The following is a 21,373-nucleotide window of genomic DNA, read 5'->3' as shown; positions in this document are numbered from 1 at the left end:
ACTTAAAACGAGACACTTGACATCCTTGTTCATCAACTTGGTCTTCAATAGCTTGTTGCATTTTTAAAAAAAGGAACCTGCGTAGAGCATGCTCTTGCGTATCTAATCAAGTGGTCAACATAGCTCCATACTCAAGAACAAAGGGTATGTTTCTAAATAAGAAATGAGATTTGATGATTAGAATAGTTAAAACCATAAAGTTTATCATAGTGTTTTTGTTCTGTTACAATTAACGTCATTTTCAACTAAATTAGCTTAATACACTCTGTCCAATGAAATTACCTTTATCTTAAAAGAATCAAATTATTCAACCGCAACAAATTTTACATTTCAATGAAAAAAAAAAAAAGTAGATAATACATGTACGAGTTAGTTGATCAATATCTAGATAGAAGTAGCGCAATTCAAATATATGTCATAAGTAATCCTATTGAAATTGGAATGATCTGAATGTTTCTTCAAAGAATCATTAGTACTGATTTCCATTTTTTTTTTTTTTGAATTCACTATTCATTATTATTCATTTAATATTGATTGAAACATGGAACATTCACAGAATCTTATAGACACAAAAGTAGAATCATATACAAATATTTCCCTACACGTATTCTTTTCATTAGGCTTTTTTTTTGGCTTAGTTGAACATCTATATTTCTGCATTTGCCTATTCATCTTACCAAATTTCAAAATGATTTTATGATGTAGACCTATATTTTCGTTAACGCACTTCGGAAAGTCTAATTTCTAATATATTTGTCAGTTATCGGCTTGTAATCATTGGTTTAAACTTACCATTTGGCATATACTAGTATCATGCGTATTACATTTTTAAGATACAAGGTCGTTAGTTTCATTACATATATAAAACATATAGAAGATAAATAAAGAACATGATTTTTATATATACTTTCGTTTTAAAAAAGTATATCTAGGATTACGAATATGGTTTTTATAATTTACTTTTAGCGTTTGGAGAACTTCGAGTTTGATTTTGTGTAAAAAGTGACTAAAACATTAATTTTAACAATTTAGTGTATCTTTGCACTCAACTGTTAACCTCTGATTTGAAATTTAGCCTGTTCAGAGAAATTGGTTAATAATAACTCCAGTTAACTTTTAAAACACAAAAATGTCCGTATTTAGTGCATAACCATTACGAAGAGAGAAAATTATTTCCCATACTTCATGTCACTTGAGGACGGGGAATCTAAATAAATTATGTTTTCCTTTAAACATCAAGTTATGCAATCAGACTGGAATAAAATAGGGACTAAGTTTTCATAAATACAAATTAGAGGATGCGCGCCTCGGGGAGCTATGATTGTCGCATGAAACTAGAGAAAACAATCAGAGATGTATTGTTAAAGCTACAACTTCCAGTTTTACGAGAAGTTTGGAAATGGGGGTAAAAATATAATACAATGCTCAAAAGAAATACGATTCGAAATCGTATTACCTCTAGTAATAAACTAATTACCTTGTCATCTTATTTACGGTGCATTGTAAAATATTGTCAAAGGCCATAGTTATTCTCAATGCATCATTACACTTTCCAATAATCATTAAGACTGAAGCATACAGTGTGTCACAGACTATAAATTAGGAATTGTGTGGAACAGACAAATAAATTTTCGTGATGGAATTGGTCGTTGTCAAAGTAATGTGTAATTTTTACCGTCTAGTCTGTAAAATCTGTGATTTAATATGATGTTCGTCAGAACATAAAAAGAGGAAGCTTTAATTGCTAATAAATTATGAACTCATTGAAACGACATTTTAGGAAATGATCAGAGATGATGTTCAACAAAAGGGTGCACAATAAGTCATCTGGGAATGGAATAGTTTTATTTTGAAAAGGATTAAGAAAATATTAATCTCAGAAGTACATGAAAAAATCTCTACTGTGATTAAATTTACCTGATTTGAGTGGAATGAAATGTAAATTCTCAATGGGGAGGAAAAGACTGAGATACCATTTTCGTTGTTTGTCTGATATTGTTTATTCTTATAAACGTCATCAATCTTCGCAGCTTGTGGACGTAGAGGAAGAATTTCTCCATGCTGCCGAGTTTGGGGATATTCCGTCGGTCAAAAGAATACTGGACCAGACCCCCGAGATGAATGTGGACTGTATTGATGCCCTAGGGAGAACAGCCCTGCGTCTGGCCGTCAAAAATGAGCATCTAGAGGTAATGATTCAGAGAAGAATTAAAGTTTGTTTTTTTTTAATTCTTAAGCCATTTCTTATAGCTTTTCTTAACAATTTCTGATTTTTACCTTCATAGACAAATTAATCCACATAATCATTTGATGAAAAAAAAAAAAAGAACTTCTACTCTTTGAAGTTTAAAAACACGCTTAAGAGTAAAGAAAAAAGTTTTGTCGGTACCGGAGTGGTCAATTTTCAACGTTGAATATTGACACCTAACGTATTACAATGAAACCCCAATCTATTTAAAATTGATCTGGATCGATTTTCTACCCGTGTCAATATTCAACGTTACACCAGACAAATCACACACTTTCCACTTGCTAAATATCTTTGCTACACACATTTTTGTTATCATTCCAACCTTACATTTTAACAGTTCTTAAATCACGACAACGAATTTTCATACTTAGGTAGTGGAGGTCCTTTTGGACCGGTCAAGCGGTCGCCATATTTACGAGGCCGTCCTACAGGCCATTAGTGCTGGACACATCCAAATTGCAGAAACCATTCTCAAACACCGAAGATACTTGGAAATGTGGAAAGAGAGAAAGAAACTAGGAGACGATGACCACTTCTTTAAAACCAGCTTTGAGGAATCCCAGTTTTCACCCGACATAACGCCACTTATTTTGGCAGCCCAGAAGAATCAGTATGAGATTGTCCAATTATTGCTTCTTAGAGGCGAGATTATCCAAAAACCTCACAAATTTAGGTGTGCTTGTCAAGAATGCACGAACAAGATGAAATTTGACATGTTGCGATCTGCCAAATACCGTCTCAATGCATACAGAGGTCTAGCTAGTGAAGCTTATATTTCATTGTCCAGCAAAGACCCAATTTTAACAGCATTTGAACTTGGTTCAGAACTGAAGAGTTTGTCCAGAGTAGAAAAGTACTTCAAGGTAAATTGCATGATGTAAAGATTCTTTTTATCAAGAAAGGAATTCTGGCCCCTTTATTGTTTCTGGTTTTTATTATTTAGCCTTCCTCTAAACATTTGACCGTCAAATAAGTGATGTACTTTACCTCAGCGAAATGAGTGTGTGGTTTCGTTTACTTTTTGGTATACCTTTTGTATAAAGAATTAGATTGTCAACATCAGTCATTGATTTGAATTTTTCTCTTTAATTCTATGCAACTTGACTGATATAATGTTGTTTCAGATAGAAAAAAATGTAGGTGTTTATATTCCCAAGAGAAAAAAAAACCTCAGGTCAATCGATTGTAGAAAAAGACGTTAAATTAATGTAAAGTCAATGACGTTAAATAAATTTCTGCTCCAAAAACATTATTAATAATTCACTAAAGTCATTTTAATTTTGAGAGTATATTAAGGTATGTCTTGGTGTTTTTCAAGGCATACTTGATAAATCGTGTCAGAATAAAGTACTTAAACTCACAAAGCATTCTTTTTATCTTATCAAAGATTTTCAAATTTCCTCATTTTAGCTTGAAAAATTGCCATCTAACTTCGCCTTTATTTTTCATTGCTTGGAAATAATATTTTAATGGTACTCTGTATGTATTAAAGATGAATGAACTACAGTCAATGCCGATGGCGTTTTCCTGTACTCTAATAATTTAAAAATATTGATTCCTTAATAATAAAAATCATAAGGCCTACAACTTCTGACATATTGGTCTCCTTTATTTCGGCTGTAGTAGTATGAATTTTGCGATTTTGTGAAATAAGTCATTTCAAGGTTCAATAATGGATCACTTAAGAATTAAAACTACTCCTATTTGTAAAAAAAAAAATCATAGTTTGAAGAAGCGTACTTGTTAACTTTATGAGCTTCCGGTCGATACAGGGGATTAAGATGGCGGCGAGTTACAACCTTTGTTCGTTTTATAGTATAAGGTTACAACTTTTATTGTTTACTTATTTAGATAAAGAATGTCTATTGTCAATGGCAGTAAGTGATGTTACCATAATTGTGTTCCTCCACAAAAAGCATAGAAAACATGACATAAATGTTAAGGCATATTGTTTTGAATTGAAAAGTTGTACGTCTCTACATAAGCAAAGAGAACTCCAGTCAAATTATTCCACTATATTTAGAAATTTATATACAAAAAGATCATGTCGACAGCATCACAGTGTTCAGTAACAAGCTTTGTCTTTTCTATGAACACATGGCGTTCAAGATGTGCAGCATATTTGACCTATTGTATCTTCGTTAGCCAAGGGTTTCTTATCCGCTGCTCTATTATAGGTTACGGCAAATTGGCAATATATATTTTAACTCTCTTCTTTATCAGTCATGAAAAGAGTATACCTGAGAAGAGTGGCAGATCAGAAACCCTGAGGTAGCCAAGATAGACATAAGAAAGCAAGTATTTAAAAAAAAACGTAAAATGTACAACCAATAAAACTATTTAGATTTAAATTATCGATGCTTTGATAATATCAGTATGTAGGAAATAACACCAAATATTATCTTTACAATCTTCAATAGACAAAATTGATTTGTCGTTTATCACCGATTCATACAAACACTTTTATCCATCTATAAAACCTTATGAAAAGTCCTAACAGAAGTTAAACAAAGTAAGCATTATTTTGTCCAATATTTGTCTAAATTGTAAAAATTGCAGCAATGTAGTAAAGAACAAAGCTATACCTATTTCTTAAGGTGGGTGAGGTTTGTGTAGGGGTAAGATCATTGAGAAAAAAATCAGTTGATATTATATCTGAAATACCAGTAAAGAGGAAATATATATAAAAACATGACAAAAATAAAATTCTTCACCGATCATGACTATACATCACGTCAAAGGATGGTATAACTATGTTACTTTTAACACCATTGGTCATTTATGAAGCAATCTTTAACCCGGCCATGACTTTTTAATGGTTCACTGAAAGAAAAACCTAGTGAATTTAACTACTGTGCCTCGTAAAGCGTTGGTCGTGATTAGTAAACTTTCATTTTACTGGTTAAGATAGTGAGTTGTGGAGCGGGGGTCGTATAGATACTTATATACCTAGTGAAAGTTACTTATATCAATTCTAAATTTACTAATCTTATCTAGTAAATATACCAATATCTGGTAAAACTACTTTTAAGGTAGTGATTGTATGGACAGTGAATTTACTAGTTTTCTTCGTGACTTTAACTAGTTATTTTTTTACAGTGTTGGCACCAGGGCTTTCATTATTCACAAGCCTATTCCTTGTGACAAGACTTTCCCTTCGACGCCATATGCATTTATTTTCACTCTTTGACCTTGATCTTCGAGTTAAGGATATTTTTGAAAAAAGCTATACTTTCAAAAGTCTGGGATAGGGGCTTCTATATTTCACAGATGTCTTTCTTGTGACCAGAGCTTCTTTTGGGTGTAATTGATTTGGTCTTTTGATCTTGACTTTGGAGTTTGACTTACTTTTGAGACATTTTGACCTCCGCTATGAGATGCCATACTGGGCATCAGTGTTTTACAAACACATCTTGTTATTCCTGACGATGAATACCGAGAAAGTGTTAATGCAATGACCGTCAGCAACACTTTTGTTCAGACGCCTATAGGCAGGAACTTCAGCTAGAATTGTCATTTCGAAGGTTTTAGACAATTCAGGGCTGAAATATTCTGTTTGTTTATTCTGATGATTTCTCTCAGTAAATGTGTGGATCGTCTTCATCTAACACTTATTTCAAAATTTTCTTTTTATATGACACCAAAGTAGTCATTCTGAAAATCTAATCGGCTTAAATCTGTCGCTATGTGTGGAAACATCCCCAGATCACAAGCAAAGACTCAGAGTGTGAAGAACAATGGAAAAAATGCAAATACAACCGTAGTTATAATGTCTACCATCAGAACCAGTGTTAATGATATTCAAACTCTGTGTGATATGTTTTAAAAGGGGTTAATTAAGCAGAGGGATTTCAAAAACATGTATTTATAACTATAAATGTACCAAATATAATTGTTATATACCACAAGCCAAAAGACCATCCCTTAAATTGACGATAATTTGCTTGACAAATGGTTACACTTCAGTATCCTTAATCTTTCCTGAACATATTACACGTCATAAAACGTGATGATAAATTTGCATGTAGTGACTATTGATTGATCTGTGATTTGATTGATTATTGAAGCAAATAATATTCTGAATCTTAGACAGCAGGTTATTAAATGAAATATATGGAGAAAGCAAACACTATTTAAACTCCGAAGTCCATTGAACAATACAAAATAGGAGCTGAGCAAACACGGACCTCCAAAACATCAGAGGTAGGATCAGGTACCATGGAGGAGTGAGCATCCCCTGCCAACCGGTCACACGCGCTGTGTTCCATGTCATGATCGGGAAATAACGGAAAATCCGTTGACAATTCATTGTGTATATAATGGCCTAACAACAAGAATGAAAAAAAGTCAGTAAGCATTGGACATAAAGGGACATGAACAGAGTTTCAGCTGAAAATTTTCAATATCCCCCATTTTTTATGTTTACAAATATTTAAGGAAGGTATATCTCATAATAATCAAAAATTTGAAATCCAGTAGTCGAAATACAAGACAGATTAAGAGCTCCAAATCTTCGTTATGTAAGCAGGACCCATACCATGTTTTAATCACTTAGGTTAGATATACCAATATATGTTCTTTCAAAGCAGACTTTTTCAATAAAAAAGTTAATTCTAAATACGATTAGACAGTTTCTAGTGATTTGCTGAATCTTGTTTTGTTATAAACATGATATTTTCTGCATGTGAACTTAAAAACAAGGCACGAGCCTCGTTTATATTATGAAGAATTTTAAGGTCTGTATCTCCTTTGGAAATCAACAAGTGATGTTCAAATTTTTAATGATCACTAGAATTGCCTTATTTAGGAATTGTAAACATTAAATTTAGTTACAAAAAATTCAGATGAAACTGTGTCCATGTCTATTTAATGATAAAATGTATAAGCTGACAAGGTCATTGTATCGACCATAGAACTTACGAAATGGTGACTTTAAACGAAACTGTTGGTATCTGGTATCAGCAAATTGTTTTAGAAAAATCCATTCCTATATCCTTAGTATTGGAAAATTTGTAAGAATCATCAATTTTACATAAAATTTTAAATTGGAGAAAATCACTTATGAAAAAAATAATGCATAATTTTTTATTTGCAATAAGGTATAAACAAATCAATCGATTGAAGTTAGTGTTATATTTGGAAACCGTACTCCAGACACACCAAGTCATAAAGGCATCTATTGGATGACGATGTATAAAAGCTACCACCCTTTTTTGACCTGAAAAATATGTCTGTTATATGTATGACCTTTGGTTTGTTTTCTAAAGAAACAAATCACAGAAGGGAAAGAGTGAACAATGATGTAAACATTGCTTGTGAAAGACCGATATTCAAAAAAGTGTAATAAATTTAATAGCTCTTTTTTCTCTCAGTGGCATTAACTTGACAATTTCCTCCTGCATTGATCAATAAATTTAATCAGGACCGTTTACGAATATCAAACATTGCCCAGTAGAGGTTTAACGCCAAATCTGAATTAACTCGATTGTCAATCTGGTAGTAGTATGGTCGTTAAATCACTGTAAACTCCTTAAATGAAATATATGGAGATAACAAACAGTATTCAAGCTCAAAAGTCCATTAACAATACAAATCAGGAGCAGACCAAATACAGACCTCTTAAACATCAGAGGTGGAATCAGTTGCCATGGAGAAGTGACCATCCCCTGCCGATCGGTTACTGCCGCCGTGATCTCTTTGTCATGATCGGGAAAATAACGGGAACATGGTTTATCTATTAGTATGAGAAATGTCAGTCAGCATTTGACTCAATGATAAATTGTATTTGCTAACAAGGTCATTTATCGACCACAGAATTTACGAAATGATAACTTTAAACGAGAATGCTGATATTCTTGTTTCATCAACTTGTTTTGGAAATTGTATATATGTTGAAGAATAGATATTAAATTTAAATTGTTCTTATCTTGCAACATTTCAAAACAGTATGTCTTTTTTTATATTAGTATAAAAGATTACACTGTGAGTCTTAAACATCAGAAATATAATCTAAATGGAACTGATCAATACATCCGGTGTAAAATTATTATTATTTCACACAATCTTGATTGACTTTTTTCTTTCTCTTCCAAAACTTATCTGATTTAATTCGGTTTCATTGTTACAGAAAGAATACAAGGACTTGGCGGAACAGCTGAGTGAGTACACAGTGAAGTTACTGGACCGTGTGCGCACGCAACAGGAACTAGAAATCATTCTTAACAAAGCAGGAAAACCACGCTTCAACCATTATGAGAGTTTAGCCAGATTCAAACTTGCACTTTTCTATAAAGAGAAAAAAGTACGAAGACTATTCGCCACCTTGGCATTTTTAAAAAATAACCGTAAAATTACATTTTAACTGAAGTTATGTATAACGTTGAAATTTTATTTTTTTTATTACACACACACACACAACAATAACAAAATCTGATAAAAACCATGAAAAAAAGAAATACTTCATCCTCTTTTTTCAGAGTGATTGAGTCCACTCTTTTGGTTCTGTCTGTATTAAACATTGATATTAGAATTAAACTACATGCACTCACTATTTGTTATTTCCAAAACCAACGAATTTTGTAGCATTCTGATCTGGATTATCTTTTATTTAAGTTTGTGGCTCACCCCAGCTGCCAACAGAAACTGATGAAGTCGTGGTACTACGGTATGGGATCCCTGGAGCGGGCTAGCTGGCCCAAGAGAATCCTAATGTTTATTCTCTTCATGCTGTCCTATCCATTCCTTGTCCTTGTGTATCTCCTCTTCCCAAAATGGAAGGTAAGTTTTTATTGGTCAAGAAAAAAATTTAAGATGGTAATTCTAAGAGAACTTAATAGAATTATCTCATTTTGTGGGCCCAGAATGCTGTACATTGCTGAAAATGTCGGAGGTGCATGAACCCTTTGGTGAAAACAGGCTTTGAGGAAGGTACAAGTATACTTTGTAATAAAAGATAAAATTTCTATTTTCATCATTTTCTTTAGGTAATTCATGGCAATTGATACCCTCGATATTTACAAAATGTAATTTCCCACAGATTCAAATGATCCATTCGTAGACTCATTTCATCGTATTATATCAGGTAATGAACATTAGATACCCGATCCCGTTTGTGGGATTTCCAGGAGTTCGTGTTTTAATTATACTTTGTTCAAAGATTTGTCTTATTTGTTGTTTTTTTAGACCAATTACTGTTCGAATCTTCACCTTTTTATCAACCTTCCATTCATAATTTATTTCAGACGTCAATTTGAACTAGTTCAAAAGTGAAAAAAAAATCTTATAAAAAAAATAGTTTAATGCTATACGAAGAAAAGAAAATTATTCAAAAAATCACATCGTGCACGAAAGTGTTCCCTGGAATTACCAGTATCTCCTGCAGAGAGTCTTTATTGCAAGAATGCTTCTATCCAAGCAGACACCTGGGCGAAGAAAATTTTGATTCCTTTGTGCTCGCAGTTCTTTAAACGTGACATACATGTAGTATTGTACAATTCTCTATGGGGTTTGTCATACTTGTAAATCTACCCACCCCAAACCCTTGCTCAAAGAGCAGAAACTCAGCATATGCGACTGAATTCACTTTCTAAAGCTCTTTTACAAAATCTCATGATATGGTAAGTAAAGAGGTAAAATGCACAAGGTATGATAAAACACAAAGTTTCATACAGTTTTTTTTTTATCAAACTCGCTTTCCTTTGATGTTCAATTTACAGTTTGTCAAGAACCATGAAATAGACATCTTTGATTTCAATGCATCTTTGATTACAATGAAAAAGATTTTTATCCCATTGAAAGCTTTTTTTAGGATTTATCTCATTAAGTTTCACATTAAGTGGACTGGAATAATCAGCCTTTATGCTGGATTGAGATCTGCATGTTTGATGGGCAGATTATGTTCATGCTTTTATGTCTACCAGGAAGTAATCTACCTGACTAATATCAACTTTCATTTCAACAATGGTTTAATTTGGAGAAAACAAAGGTTCCATTTCTGTTGTAAGGAAATAAACATCCAAGACAAGTTATCTCTGGAATAAATATCTTATTTAGTCAATGGATACCTCTTAACATGTAGCAATGATTTGTTGTATGATAAAAAATTGTAATCATTGAGGAAAATACAACCCTGTCTTTATCAGTTATTGAGCTACGTTTATTGTTTTCACAAATAGCGCAATGCCCAAGGAATTGAGAGTGAAATATAAATTCATCCACAGAACTATTATCGTCACATATTAATTTGCCAATATTGTTTCATTTTGATATGAAGTAATATTCTATTTTGGTCCTGAGCAATTAGTCAGAGATTGATCATCTATTTTTGACCGCACTATGATTAACCTTTTCCAAACATAACACAAAGTACTGCATCGACAAAAACAGGGAGATATTTCAAAGACATAGGAAACCTTTTATTTTTTATTTGCAAAATTGTAAAAACAAGTCAGTGATAGAGAACCTAAATACATGTATTATCAATTGTAGGCTTTTCGCACAAAAAAAATTATATTTAATTTGTCAGAAATAAATTATACATATAGGATCCAGGGCTATGGTATTACGGTGGATATGATTTTGTGGGTTTTTTTTTTATACCTGAGCCTTGGCAAGGGGCTAAAAACACAAGAGTTTGTTAAATTATAATACGGTATTCTGTGACCACTTGAGTAGTTTTTTGCTTGCAACAAAACAGGATTTAAATAACATTCATTTTGGAAAATAAAAGTTTAAACATTTGCGTACAATATCGAGATTCCTCAAAACTATTTTAAAATTTCTCGATATCTCAAACAAAAGTAAATCGTTACACCAGTAACTTTAATAAATCTATTGTTGATTTTAAAAGTGAATATAATGAACAGGATTGATTGCAAAAAATCTAGAAACAAAACAAATCTATTAATAGTGCATAAAACCCCGGACCTGGAAATTTCAGTGGAGGGATCAAGTGCCTATGAGGATTAAGCATTCCCTTCAACAGTCACAGCCGTCGACAACCCTACATTGATCATGTAGACATTTCTATTTTTAAATTCCGTATAAAAACAAAGGCCTAACAATTGAATTTCCCCATTTATTCACCCAGGTAAGAGAGTCTTATTTGGGGGTATTACAATTGTAAACTTTTAATATTTCCAGATGATACAGATCCTGAAGTATCCGTGTATTAAGTTCATCTGCCAGATGCTGTCTTTCATTTCCTTCCTCGTTCTGATCATTATATCCACGGCCGAGTCCACCCACACCACCTCTAACGCCAACTCTCTGAAGAACCACCACGAAAGTCTCCACCACATCTACAACTCCCTTAGATCCACCACCAACAGGACCTTCATGGGGAACGATTTTCCTATCCGCCCTCTCTTTCCTTCTGTAACGGAATTTTTGTTATCAATATGGGTTTTAGGTGAGTTATGGTATGCCTTTTTTTAGATAAGAGAAATATCTGTTTTTTATGTTTAATATTTCATACACGTCCGGGGGTTGTCCCAAAACAATGTAGACTAGAAAAAAAGTTACTCTTTGCTAATTTTTTTTCTCGCCATAAGAAAAGTCAACATTTTTTGATCTTGAATATCAATTTATATTTTAATGACACATTTAAAAAGGAAGTTATGTAAAAATGAAGAATTAATGTTAGTGTACAAAAATTTGACCTCAGTCCATAGGTTTTTTCATCAGATTAAAATTTCAGTCTTCGAAAGGTAGCCTTACATTGTAGGAAGCAGAGAATACACAAAGTTTGACGTCGATCGTCATCGTTATTAACGTTCCTCGTCGTCTGAATTTAACAAACAACACTTCACTTCTTACAAGCATAACTATTTTGCTACGAAGGAGAAAACTGGTCTGGATCTCTTTCTGGATGCCATTTATAAACAATTTCTCTACTAATGTTCTAGTGCTGAGCCTCCAATCTTATATTTCTTTATATTTGCATCTCAAAAGTGGACAAACAGTTTTTGTAGCAATTTTATTACTTCTCCTTGCGCCGCTAACGCGATTGACGACGTCATTTACAGCAAACTTAAAAAAAAACGGCACTTTGAAAATAATGGACCAATCCTTTGTCTCAGATGTCACTTACTAGTATTTGATACTTGATATTTGATATTGATATTACCAAGATGTTGTTTCCGATTTCACTGATAAAAAATTGAGTTTTGTGATCTATATATTGCCAGAGAAACAAATGCAATTGGAAAAGTTACATACGTAAATTATTCTGGATTTTGTCCGTGTGCCGACAGACCATATCTTCCATCCGATAAATCGTCATAAAATTATGACTATGAAAGATATATATTTAATTACCTATATTAAAGAACATTAAACAAATGGCTATACAAAATTTGGTTATCATTGGTTGAATGTCAAAAAAGGTATTAAATATTGTTCTCCACTTTGGGACAACCCTCGTATGACTTGGCACTGAATACCGGTAACTCCTCTCAACTTTCTTTTAGATTTGTTATATCCTGGCTTTGTGAAAAATCTCTTCTTTCCATCTTATAAAATAACTTGTGAAATGGGATTCATTTTGAACTATACTCTTCAAAAAAAGAAACGCATAGTAAAATTTTAGTAACACATTGAACATAAAGATTATTTAGTAAAATGATGCATTGATAAAACAGAAATGTAATAAGCAACAGGAATACTATCTAAATGGCATAATTACTCAACAATTTTAAAATTACAGTCAGTTTAAGACCATTAAAGATCAATATCTGGTATGCCCCACGCAGACATAAATGATAGCCACAAACGGCATCTAATGGAAGCAAATGTGTGTAATAAAAACTGTATAGGAATACTCTCCAACTCCAAATGTAGAACTTTGGTCAGCTGTTGCAGAGTCTGAGGATGCGATTTTCTTTGTCAAGTCATGTCAATCCATTTTGTCCAATGCTGCTTAATTTGGATTAAATCTAGCGATTTAGATGACTGTGGCTAATACAAGTTGTTGTTTCTTTGCAAGAATAGGTGTGTCAAACGAGCCATATGTGGCTGTGTATTGCGAGATTGCAATACAGCTCTAGGATGCTGCAGAATTGAATGGGTATGTGTAGGTAGAACATGGTTAGAGTACCTTTTTCCATAAAAGCCTATTGAATTCGAACGAAATCAATCCTATTTTCTTATAATACCGTTTTCCATATCATTACACTACCACCACCAACTTTTTTAATGTCCTGGAGGCAGTTATCTGTCCAACATTCATTACAAAGCATTAACACTCTTAAACTTATAAGAGGCTTTCAGATAAACATTCTGGACTAGTAGGTTAACCAAAATGTTCAGCAGTGCTGCTGTGGTCATACTCTATTGATCTGAGATCTTTGAAGTCGATATTTGGGGTGTTGTGGGGTCGGAACAATGGCATGAATAATCCTCCTTCAATAATTCGTAGTCAACTGAAAACGGTCTTATTAGATGATCTGTGCAGTTCAGGGATAGCTAATGATTTAGATGACGTCCTTGCATTATATTCAAGCAATTTACGTAATCCCCGGAAGTGATGCTGTGCTGCTAATGTCGCACGTAGTCTACCATATTTTTTGCGAACATTGGGTGTTCGATATTAATGGTTAATGTTTTATAGGTTAGACATGGTCTGTGTGTAACATTAAAACGTCTTGCAAATGTAGATTGCGATACCCCTGCTTCCAGGCGCCCATTTTCCTATTGGTGCTACGCAACATTCAGATGCAGCATTTTTAGTGTGTAATCATATACTTCATTATTTCATGACAAAACCAGATTCAAAATATCTTTAGAACCCCCGCTTTTGATACCTCTTTGTACCTGAAGGAATTGCATCGAAATTCAACAAATGAAAATTGAGATCAAAATTCTGGGGGAGACTTTGCAAAATCAGGTCTTTTTGTCTGTGAGATTTGTAGAATAGCTGTAAAGTTAACAACTGCATTAAAAAATCTTGCATTTCATTCGAATACACCGTATCCATACAAAAATAAAAGGTATGACAAAACTATGATATATTTTTCAAGGCATTGTTCCTACTATGCGTTTCTTTTTTTTGAAGAGTATATCTTATAATGATTGTTATCATCGAAAATGTTTTACTATGGCAAAGGATTTGTAATTCATTAAAAATGAATCAAAAGTTAACCTTTGCTTTGCAATTTTTACCAAGGTTTCGCTTGCCAGGAATGTAACCAAATTTACCTTCTGGGAGTAGAGAGCTACATAGAGTCCTGGTACAACCTTATGGATTCAGCTCTTATGTGCTTGTATTTTGCCTCATTTACACTACGATATATGGTTATGATCAAGGTAAATATAAAAGAAATCCTATTTGTACCATTTTCCACTTTTCATCATATTCAGATATGTGTATTTTTTAAATTACAAAAATGCATGTAATGATTAATTAAATCAAAGAAGACCAAAATGTAGTGCTAAAATGGAATAACCTGTTCTCCCTCAAAGTAGATTACTCTGGTTGGTATATAATAGACCGCACTTAGGGTTTGACAGAATTGGATGCGGTACAGCTGTTGGTAAATAGGCTAGCACCAGTAACAGGAATCCCGGGGAATTGAAGCAAGACACTGGGTGGTTGTAGATCTGAATATGATCCAAACACCTAGTATCCGCATCAATAGGGACGGGGGCAAAGTACATGGTGCCAAGTCTAGTTACCAAGTCATTAGAATTCAGTTCACATTACATAATGTTAAATTACACAGTTTCGTAGGGTCAATTTATCAAGGTTTGAAGAAAAAATATTGGTTCGTGGGGATTTGATTTCGAGGTTTGAAAATGTTTTAGTAGTAATTCTTATGAAATTTTACATTTCATGGCGGTCATAAATCCGTGGGTCCCTTTGAATTTATCCCTCGAAAACAACTAAAATTAACCCCACTAAAATGAGTGATTTCACAGTATTCTTTCATTAAGGACAATAGAATAAAACCCAGATAGGTTTAAAAACATTACTGTGAAATCACAAATTTTCAGGAGGGGTTTATTTTCACTGTTGTAGAGGTATGAAGTGACCCATGAATTAATGTCCACCACGAAATGTAATTTTTTTCTACACGTTACTATTCAACAATTCTTCATCCACAAAATCAAATCCTCACAAACCCATATTTCTTCCTGAGAACACGAGCATTTTACCCCTAGAAAATATATGATTTTACAGTATGATACGTTACACAGTCAAATAATTAGATCATAAAGCGGGGATACATGCTACAATGCATTTCTTATTAAATATTCTTTAAACCAATTGCTTTTTCTTTTTATAATACAGGGACAACTTGCACTAAAGTCTATTTTGAACGTAAATCTGACGGATCCCAATCAGTTTTTCTTTTTGGAATGGCAATTCTATTGGCTGAATGCAGGTATATATTGAATAGGATTGTCTTTCGCGTGTTGTTGTCCACAGACTTTATCACTGTTCTTTAAAGTTAAATACACACTTTTCTATCATACAGACAGGTTTTACTGGGAGCCGTTTGACCCCATCAACACCGCTGAAGCCTTATTTGCCGTGGCCAACATTTTAAGTTTTTCTAGAATTTCCTATCTATTACCTGCCAACGAAGCACTTGGTCCCCTGCAAATTACTTTAGGCCGTATGGTTAAGGTATGTTAAAAATATATGCAAGCAAATTTACATGATATTTAGACAATTTTGATTGAGTTTCACTTGGTTTTACTGTCATGAGTACTAAGGGTACATACTGTATTTCATAGAAAGAGGTATCTATAAACCTTTTCAAAAAAAACTTATATAGTAGCTGTTTAATGCAAAAGGCTGATTTTCATATAGATAAGCAAAACTAAAAAAAGTGCGTCACGGTGTAGAATTTAATAGGGAAGGGCATTTTAAAGTTACTTTTTCCAATATGTTATTGTTGGAAAGCCATAAATATTGCAATATTGATCAAAGACTCGGAATTTTCGACTTGAATGAGGAAATGAGCACCTGCTAAGATGATATGAATTGTACAACCACAAGTAATAAGCCAAAACAAATGATCACCAAGTTTTGATGTTTTTTATAAACACTGGAATATAACTCCTGAATTGACTTTTTAGAGTTTCAGAAGGAGGTGCTGTAAGGCGACGACGAGTATATGATTACAGAATACTTTTCTAAAATACCAGTATTAAAAGCCATGCTATCTGTTTCGTTTATTGTTAATATAGTTTACGAAAGCAAGGGTTACTGCGTTTTTTTTATTCTTAAGTTTTCTTTTTTTTTCTTATTTAGGATATCCTGAAGTTTATGTTGTTGTTTATTGTGGTTATTGGATCATTTATGGTTGGCCTGCATAATCTCTATTGGTACTACAGCGTGCATGATGACATTGAAATTACAGATCATGACTTTGAATTCAAGGCAGAGAAGTATTTCGGAACGTAAGTCCATTCTCAGTAATAATAAAAGTATATCTTAATTTGCTCTACCCAGTGAGATTTATATGCACAACGTATAATTCTATATTAACAGTCTATAAAAATAAAAACAATTTTATAAACAATTTAATACATATCAGGTCCTACTATACAAAACGTTTTTTTTTTCATATTTTCGCACAGCGTACTCGTTACGTTCCGGACAGTGTTTTGGTCCATATTTGGACGAGGTGATACCGATGTGTTGTCCCTAGGAGAGTACAAGAACAATTTTACAGAAGACATCGGCTATATTATTTACGGAGTCTTTAACATCGTCACTGTCACTGTTCTAATTAACATGTTCATCGCCGTCATGACGAGGTCTTTTCAGAACATTGCAGTAAGTCTTCATAGGCAAAATTAATGGCTGATTCGTCCTTCCGTTAATTACTTTTCTTGATGACCACCAAATATTGTTCTTTGATTCCAACGGTTTTATTATTCAGGAAGATGCTGATTGTGAATGGAAGTTTTCCCGAAGTCTTCTGTACATGGACTACATTGGCGAAGGTTGTACACTTCCGGTGCCTTTGAACATTTTGGGCGGACCTCGCGCACTTCTCAACAACATCGCAAAAGCTTGCTGTTGCTGTAAGAGTGCTGACGGAATCGAGGAACCTTCAGACGATGCCTCTCCTGCTAAAATAGACCCAGGGCATGTCAGTACAAACGGAACTTCACAAGCGGTCAGTGTGCGCTGATTAGAACAATAAAAACAGAAAATACCGAAAATCGTATTTATTCATTCATTCATTTAATGTTTTTGAAAATCGAAATAAAATATGAAAATTTCTAATATTCTTTGAACAGGGAAACGGGGATGTACCTGTGGACATGGCATCCATTGAGATTGAATCCAATACTCTGAGTCCAGAGGATATGGACATGAGAAGAAGGAGCTTAAGTATCATCCAAGAATCCCTGGACTACAAGGTAGAGAACTTCACCTGATGTATGAGACATTAAACGCATTATACACCGCACCAACGGTGCATCTTGTTTTTTTTGTAAAAATTCTTATTATTTGAATTTCTTACTGCAGAAAGTGATCCAGACGATCATACAACGTTATATATTTGACATTCAAAGAGAAGCGGAAGTCACAGAGGGTAGGAAATCAAAGAAATACGCAAGATAACATTATTATACAATTATTGCTGTCTTTGAGGTCAATATTTTGATTTAGCCACCTGAGGGGGGAGAATGTTTACGAGCCCGAAGGGATTGGTGAATAAGGTGGCTTAATCATGTTACCGATTGACAATCAGCAATAATTGTCTTATTATTTGGTTTAACAATTAAATGATATAAACTCACGAAGCAATCCATGTTATCTCACATGTTTACTTCTGATGAGGTTCTAGCCAAAGATAGAAGTGGGTTTCAAATGTAGAAAGTTAGGATGTTAATTTAGATGTATTTCATTTTTAATGGAAAAATCCTGTAAAATACCCAACACTTTCTATTGAAATATCGACCGAGGGGGGGGGGGGGGGGGGGGGGGGGTTAAGGAAAAAATGAGTACTTGAAAAAAAATCTTTTACTATCCCCCCTCCCCACCTTTCTCCTCAAAGAGGAGAATTATCCCAACTCCCAGTTTTATTTCGGATGTGCTCAGGTCCCCTGAAACCCCGTAACCACCCTATCCCGTATTCTGTATGTGTAATTGTTCAGTTCAGTTGAATGGAAATCAGGTGCAAGTAAAATAATCTTCGTCTTAATTTAAAATTTCTCTATTCTTTTCAAATGTAGAAAAATAATTGCTTAAGTTTATCTGAAAGAACATATCATATAACCATTAAATCGTAAATTGATTTTGTTATTTCAGATGATTTCGAAGAAATCAAACAAGACATATCAAGCTTTAGATACGAGATGTTGAGTCAAATAAAAGTTAACGAAATTAACATCAACGAAATATCAAAGTCTGTATCATCCGTTCTTAAATACGTCAAGACAATGGCGCATGCGCCGGGAACAGAAGTCGAATCACCTAAAGAAGAAGATGAAAACACACAGGAAACAAACATCCGGAACTTTGATAATGCAGTCGTAGACGACACAAAGCAAACAGCACCTCTATGAAAAGTGTTGTTTTCTAAAATTGCACACAAATTGTACTATATGTATATCGTATCTGTGATTTGGAATGTGAGATTTTCTATGTGAGTATGCACTGCTTGGATTTTCGAGCACAAGAATCTGTCTCGCCATGAGAAATTCATCACCTACATGTATGTTTTATTTCTTCGGTTGAGAATGGAAATATTAAGAAGCCTCAAAACTATCAAGTGAATCAAATTCTATGTTGTCAACATCATTACGTGGTGTAACTATGACAGCTCGGTAAAACCAAAGAATGTAATGTTGTTTTTTTTTTCTTTTTTCCAATCAGCGTGTTTTATCCAATGTCGTAATATTCAGAATACCACATGCTTTTCTTTTGGATCAATAGGAAAATTCCATTATTGACGCATGAATTCAGAAGAACTTTTCTATGTGACAAGTGCTTAAGACCAGCATCGGGGTGCTTAAGACCAGCATCGGGGACCATGAAACACTTGGGACATATGTACATCTACCTACTGTGCCGAAAAGGTGAAAAAAGTCAATTACTCAAAAATATTCTTCAACATCATTGTTGATAAATCATTGGCATGCCATTTTTTTTAAATTTACATAAAGATTTACAAATGATTGAAAATGTCGAATTCATGATCCCAAGACCCGGATATACAAGTAGGCTATATGTTCTTGCCTTTCTGCGATGGATAGCCAACTTGTGGTTGATATAATGCGATGAGTAGAAGAAATTTTGACTTTCATATTAAGTCATTTCATTTTGATGTTTCACGTTTGAAATTATTACTTTAAATGATTTGTTACTACTATCTGAGATAGTGTTTTAAAACCATCGAAAGTATGTCTGTGTTGATGCTTTTACGTTGATTTTATATATTGTTATTGTGATACATTTATTAAAATTTGATAAAATAAGGTGTTCTTTTTTTTTAAATTCTTTGAAGCTCCCCATATGTCCGTATATCCGTCACTTTGTTACGCTCTCGGGTACCCATCTCTTATCCGCAACTCCTCTTAAAACATTGAATAAAACATAATCTTTGTTACACAGTGCCATCGTGACCTCTTATTTTACTTTTTGATCCGACACATATTTTGGGTTCCATTTTATGATTTTTTGAGCTCAGTGCTCACAGTAACTCTAGTTTTTATATACATGTATATTTTTTAAACATAAAATTGCATTTTTTTTTAGGAAAAATGTTTCATAAAAAAAAATATTAAATTTGGACTTAAGTCTCTTCTCAGATTACGGTCTTGATGCCTGGTATTCTTGAGTCAAAATTTTAGCCATTCATGAAATGAATGATTTTACTACTGTTCGTTATCCCCATATGTTTCATTTGTCTTTAAAAATAAACAGTGTGGTAGGGAACCAAACATTAAAAACATTTCAAGTTTTAGATGGTTCCTGTTATAAAAACTTATAATATCAATGCACAAATTTTGGCTTAAGTTTAAGATTGCTTCCTCATCCTAGGGCCCTGATCCAACGATTGTGCAAATTCGTCATTCATTGAATATAAATTACATATTTTAGGAGTGGGGTAATTTAGATCGTAATAAGTATTAAACCCTAACCGAAAGTGTCACTTTTTAGGTCTCAAGATCCGGGTAAAGTTGGTTACATATTGACAATCCATATTACTAGTATATCTAAATATTTTGTGTACCACCATCTACATTTGTAGAAGACAAGTGTAATGTACTGTGAACAAAAAAAGAAACTAATCGTAAATTATGCAGCATATCCAGAGAAGGGCAAAGTAATACATATTGATATCCTAATGAAGTGGCCGTTATGGTCTTTGGGTGTCTCGTTTTCACAAAAGGTCTTCTAGTGATCAGTTATCTGTATACTTGACAAAGTATGCCTTATTTCAGCACATATCAAACAAAATAATTTTTTTAAGACAAACCTTGTTTATTTTCTCAGTAGATTTAATTAGTATTTCTACACTCGGTAATCACTGAAATGTCGAATTTAGAGTAAAAGCAGCAAAGCCAATGACTACATGTTCTGTTTTTGTCATAGCAAAAACTTCATAATGTTCAATCTTTTGTCGTGATATTCAGAATACCAGATACTAGATCTATTCTTTTGGATCAATAGGGTTCCATTATTGACACATTCAGAAGAACTTTTCTTAGTTACAAGTGTTTGAGACCAGACACGATACACGTGGACATATGATAATCTGCTTATTGTGCCGAAAAAAGAACAAAAGTCAATCCAGTTGTCCAGTCACGTGACAAAGTCAAAAATATATTTAAAGATCAGTTTTTCAATTTATTTTAGATATACAAAATTCATTGAAAATGTCCTATTCATGATCACAAAACCCGGATGTAAAATTAGCTTATGTTCTTGCCTTTTTGTGATAAATAGCCAACTTATGGTTGATTTAATGCGATGAGTAGAAGAAATTTTGACTTTCATATTAAGTCATTTCATTTTGATGTTTCACGTTTAAAATTATTACTTTAAGGTCAAGATCTAGTAAATGAGAGGTGCCTACAGATTCATCAAATTTGAAAAATAAATTCCTTTATTGATGCTTTACAACTTTAGCTTGGTCAAATAAGGTGTTTCGG

General features: G+C 33.4%; 1 protein-coding gene across 1 annotated transcript; it reads left to right on the top strand.

Moving 5' to 3' along the window:
* Nucleotides 1-1,741: 1,741 nt before the first annotated feature.
* Nucleotides 1,742-19,218, top strand: LOC134282062 (short transient receptor potential channel 7-like). Its single transcript, XM_062764497.1, has 14 exons — nt 1,742-2,189; nt 2,623-3,114; nt 8,379-8,552; nt 8,864-9,028; nt 11,393-11,660; nt 14,415-14,554; nt 15,540-15,633; nt 15,727-15,878; nt 16,509-16,657; nt 16,838-17,036; nt 17,143-17,382; nt 17,507-17,629; nt 17,739-17,805; nt 18,525-19,218. The coding sequence occupies exons 1-14, from the start codon at nt 1,950-1,952 to the stop codon at nt 18,779-18,781; spliced, it is 2,760 nt and encodes a 919-aa protein (XP_062620481.1). The 5' UTR covers nt 1,742-1,949; the 3' UTR covers nt 18,782-19,218.
* Nucleotides 19,219-21,373: the final 2,155 nt, after the last annotated feature.

Source organism: Saccostrea cucullata, unplaced genomic scaffold (genome assembly GCF_032062105.1).
Source record: "Saccostrea cucullata isolate Sc308-1 unplaced genomic scaffold, CSIRO_AGI_Scuc_v1 ctg232, whole genome shotgun sequence".
Lineage (NCBI taxonomy): Eukaryota > Metazoa > Mollusca > Bivalvia > Ostreida > Ostreidae > Saccostrea > Saccostrea cuccullata.
Note: the sequence above shows the minus strand (reverse complement) of the source record. Positions and strands in the feature narration are given on the sequence as shown.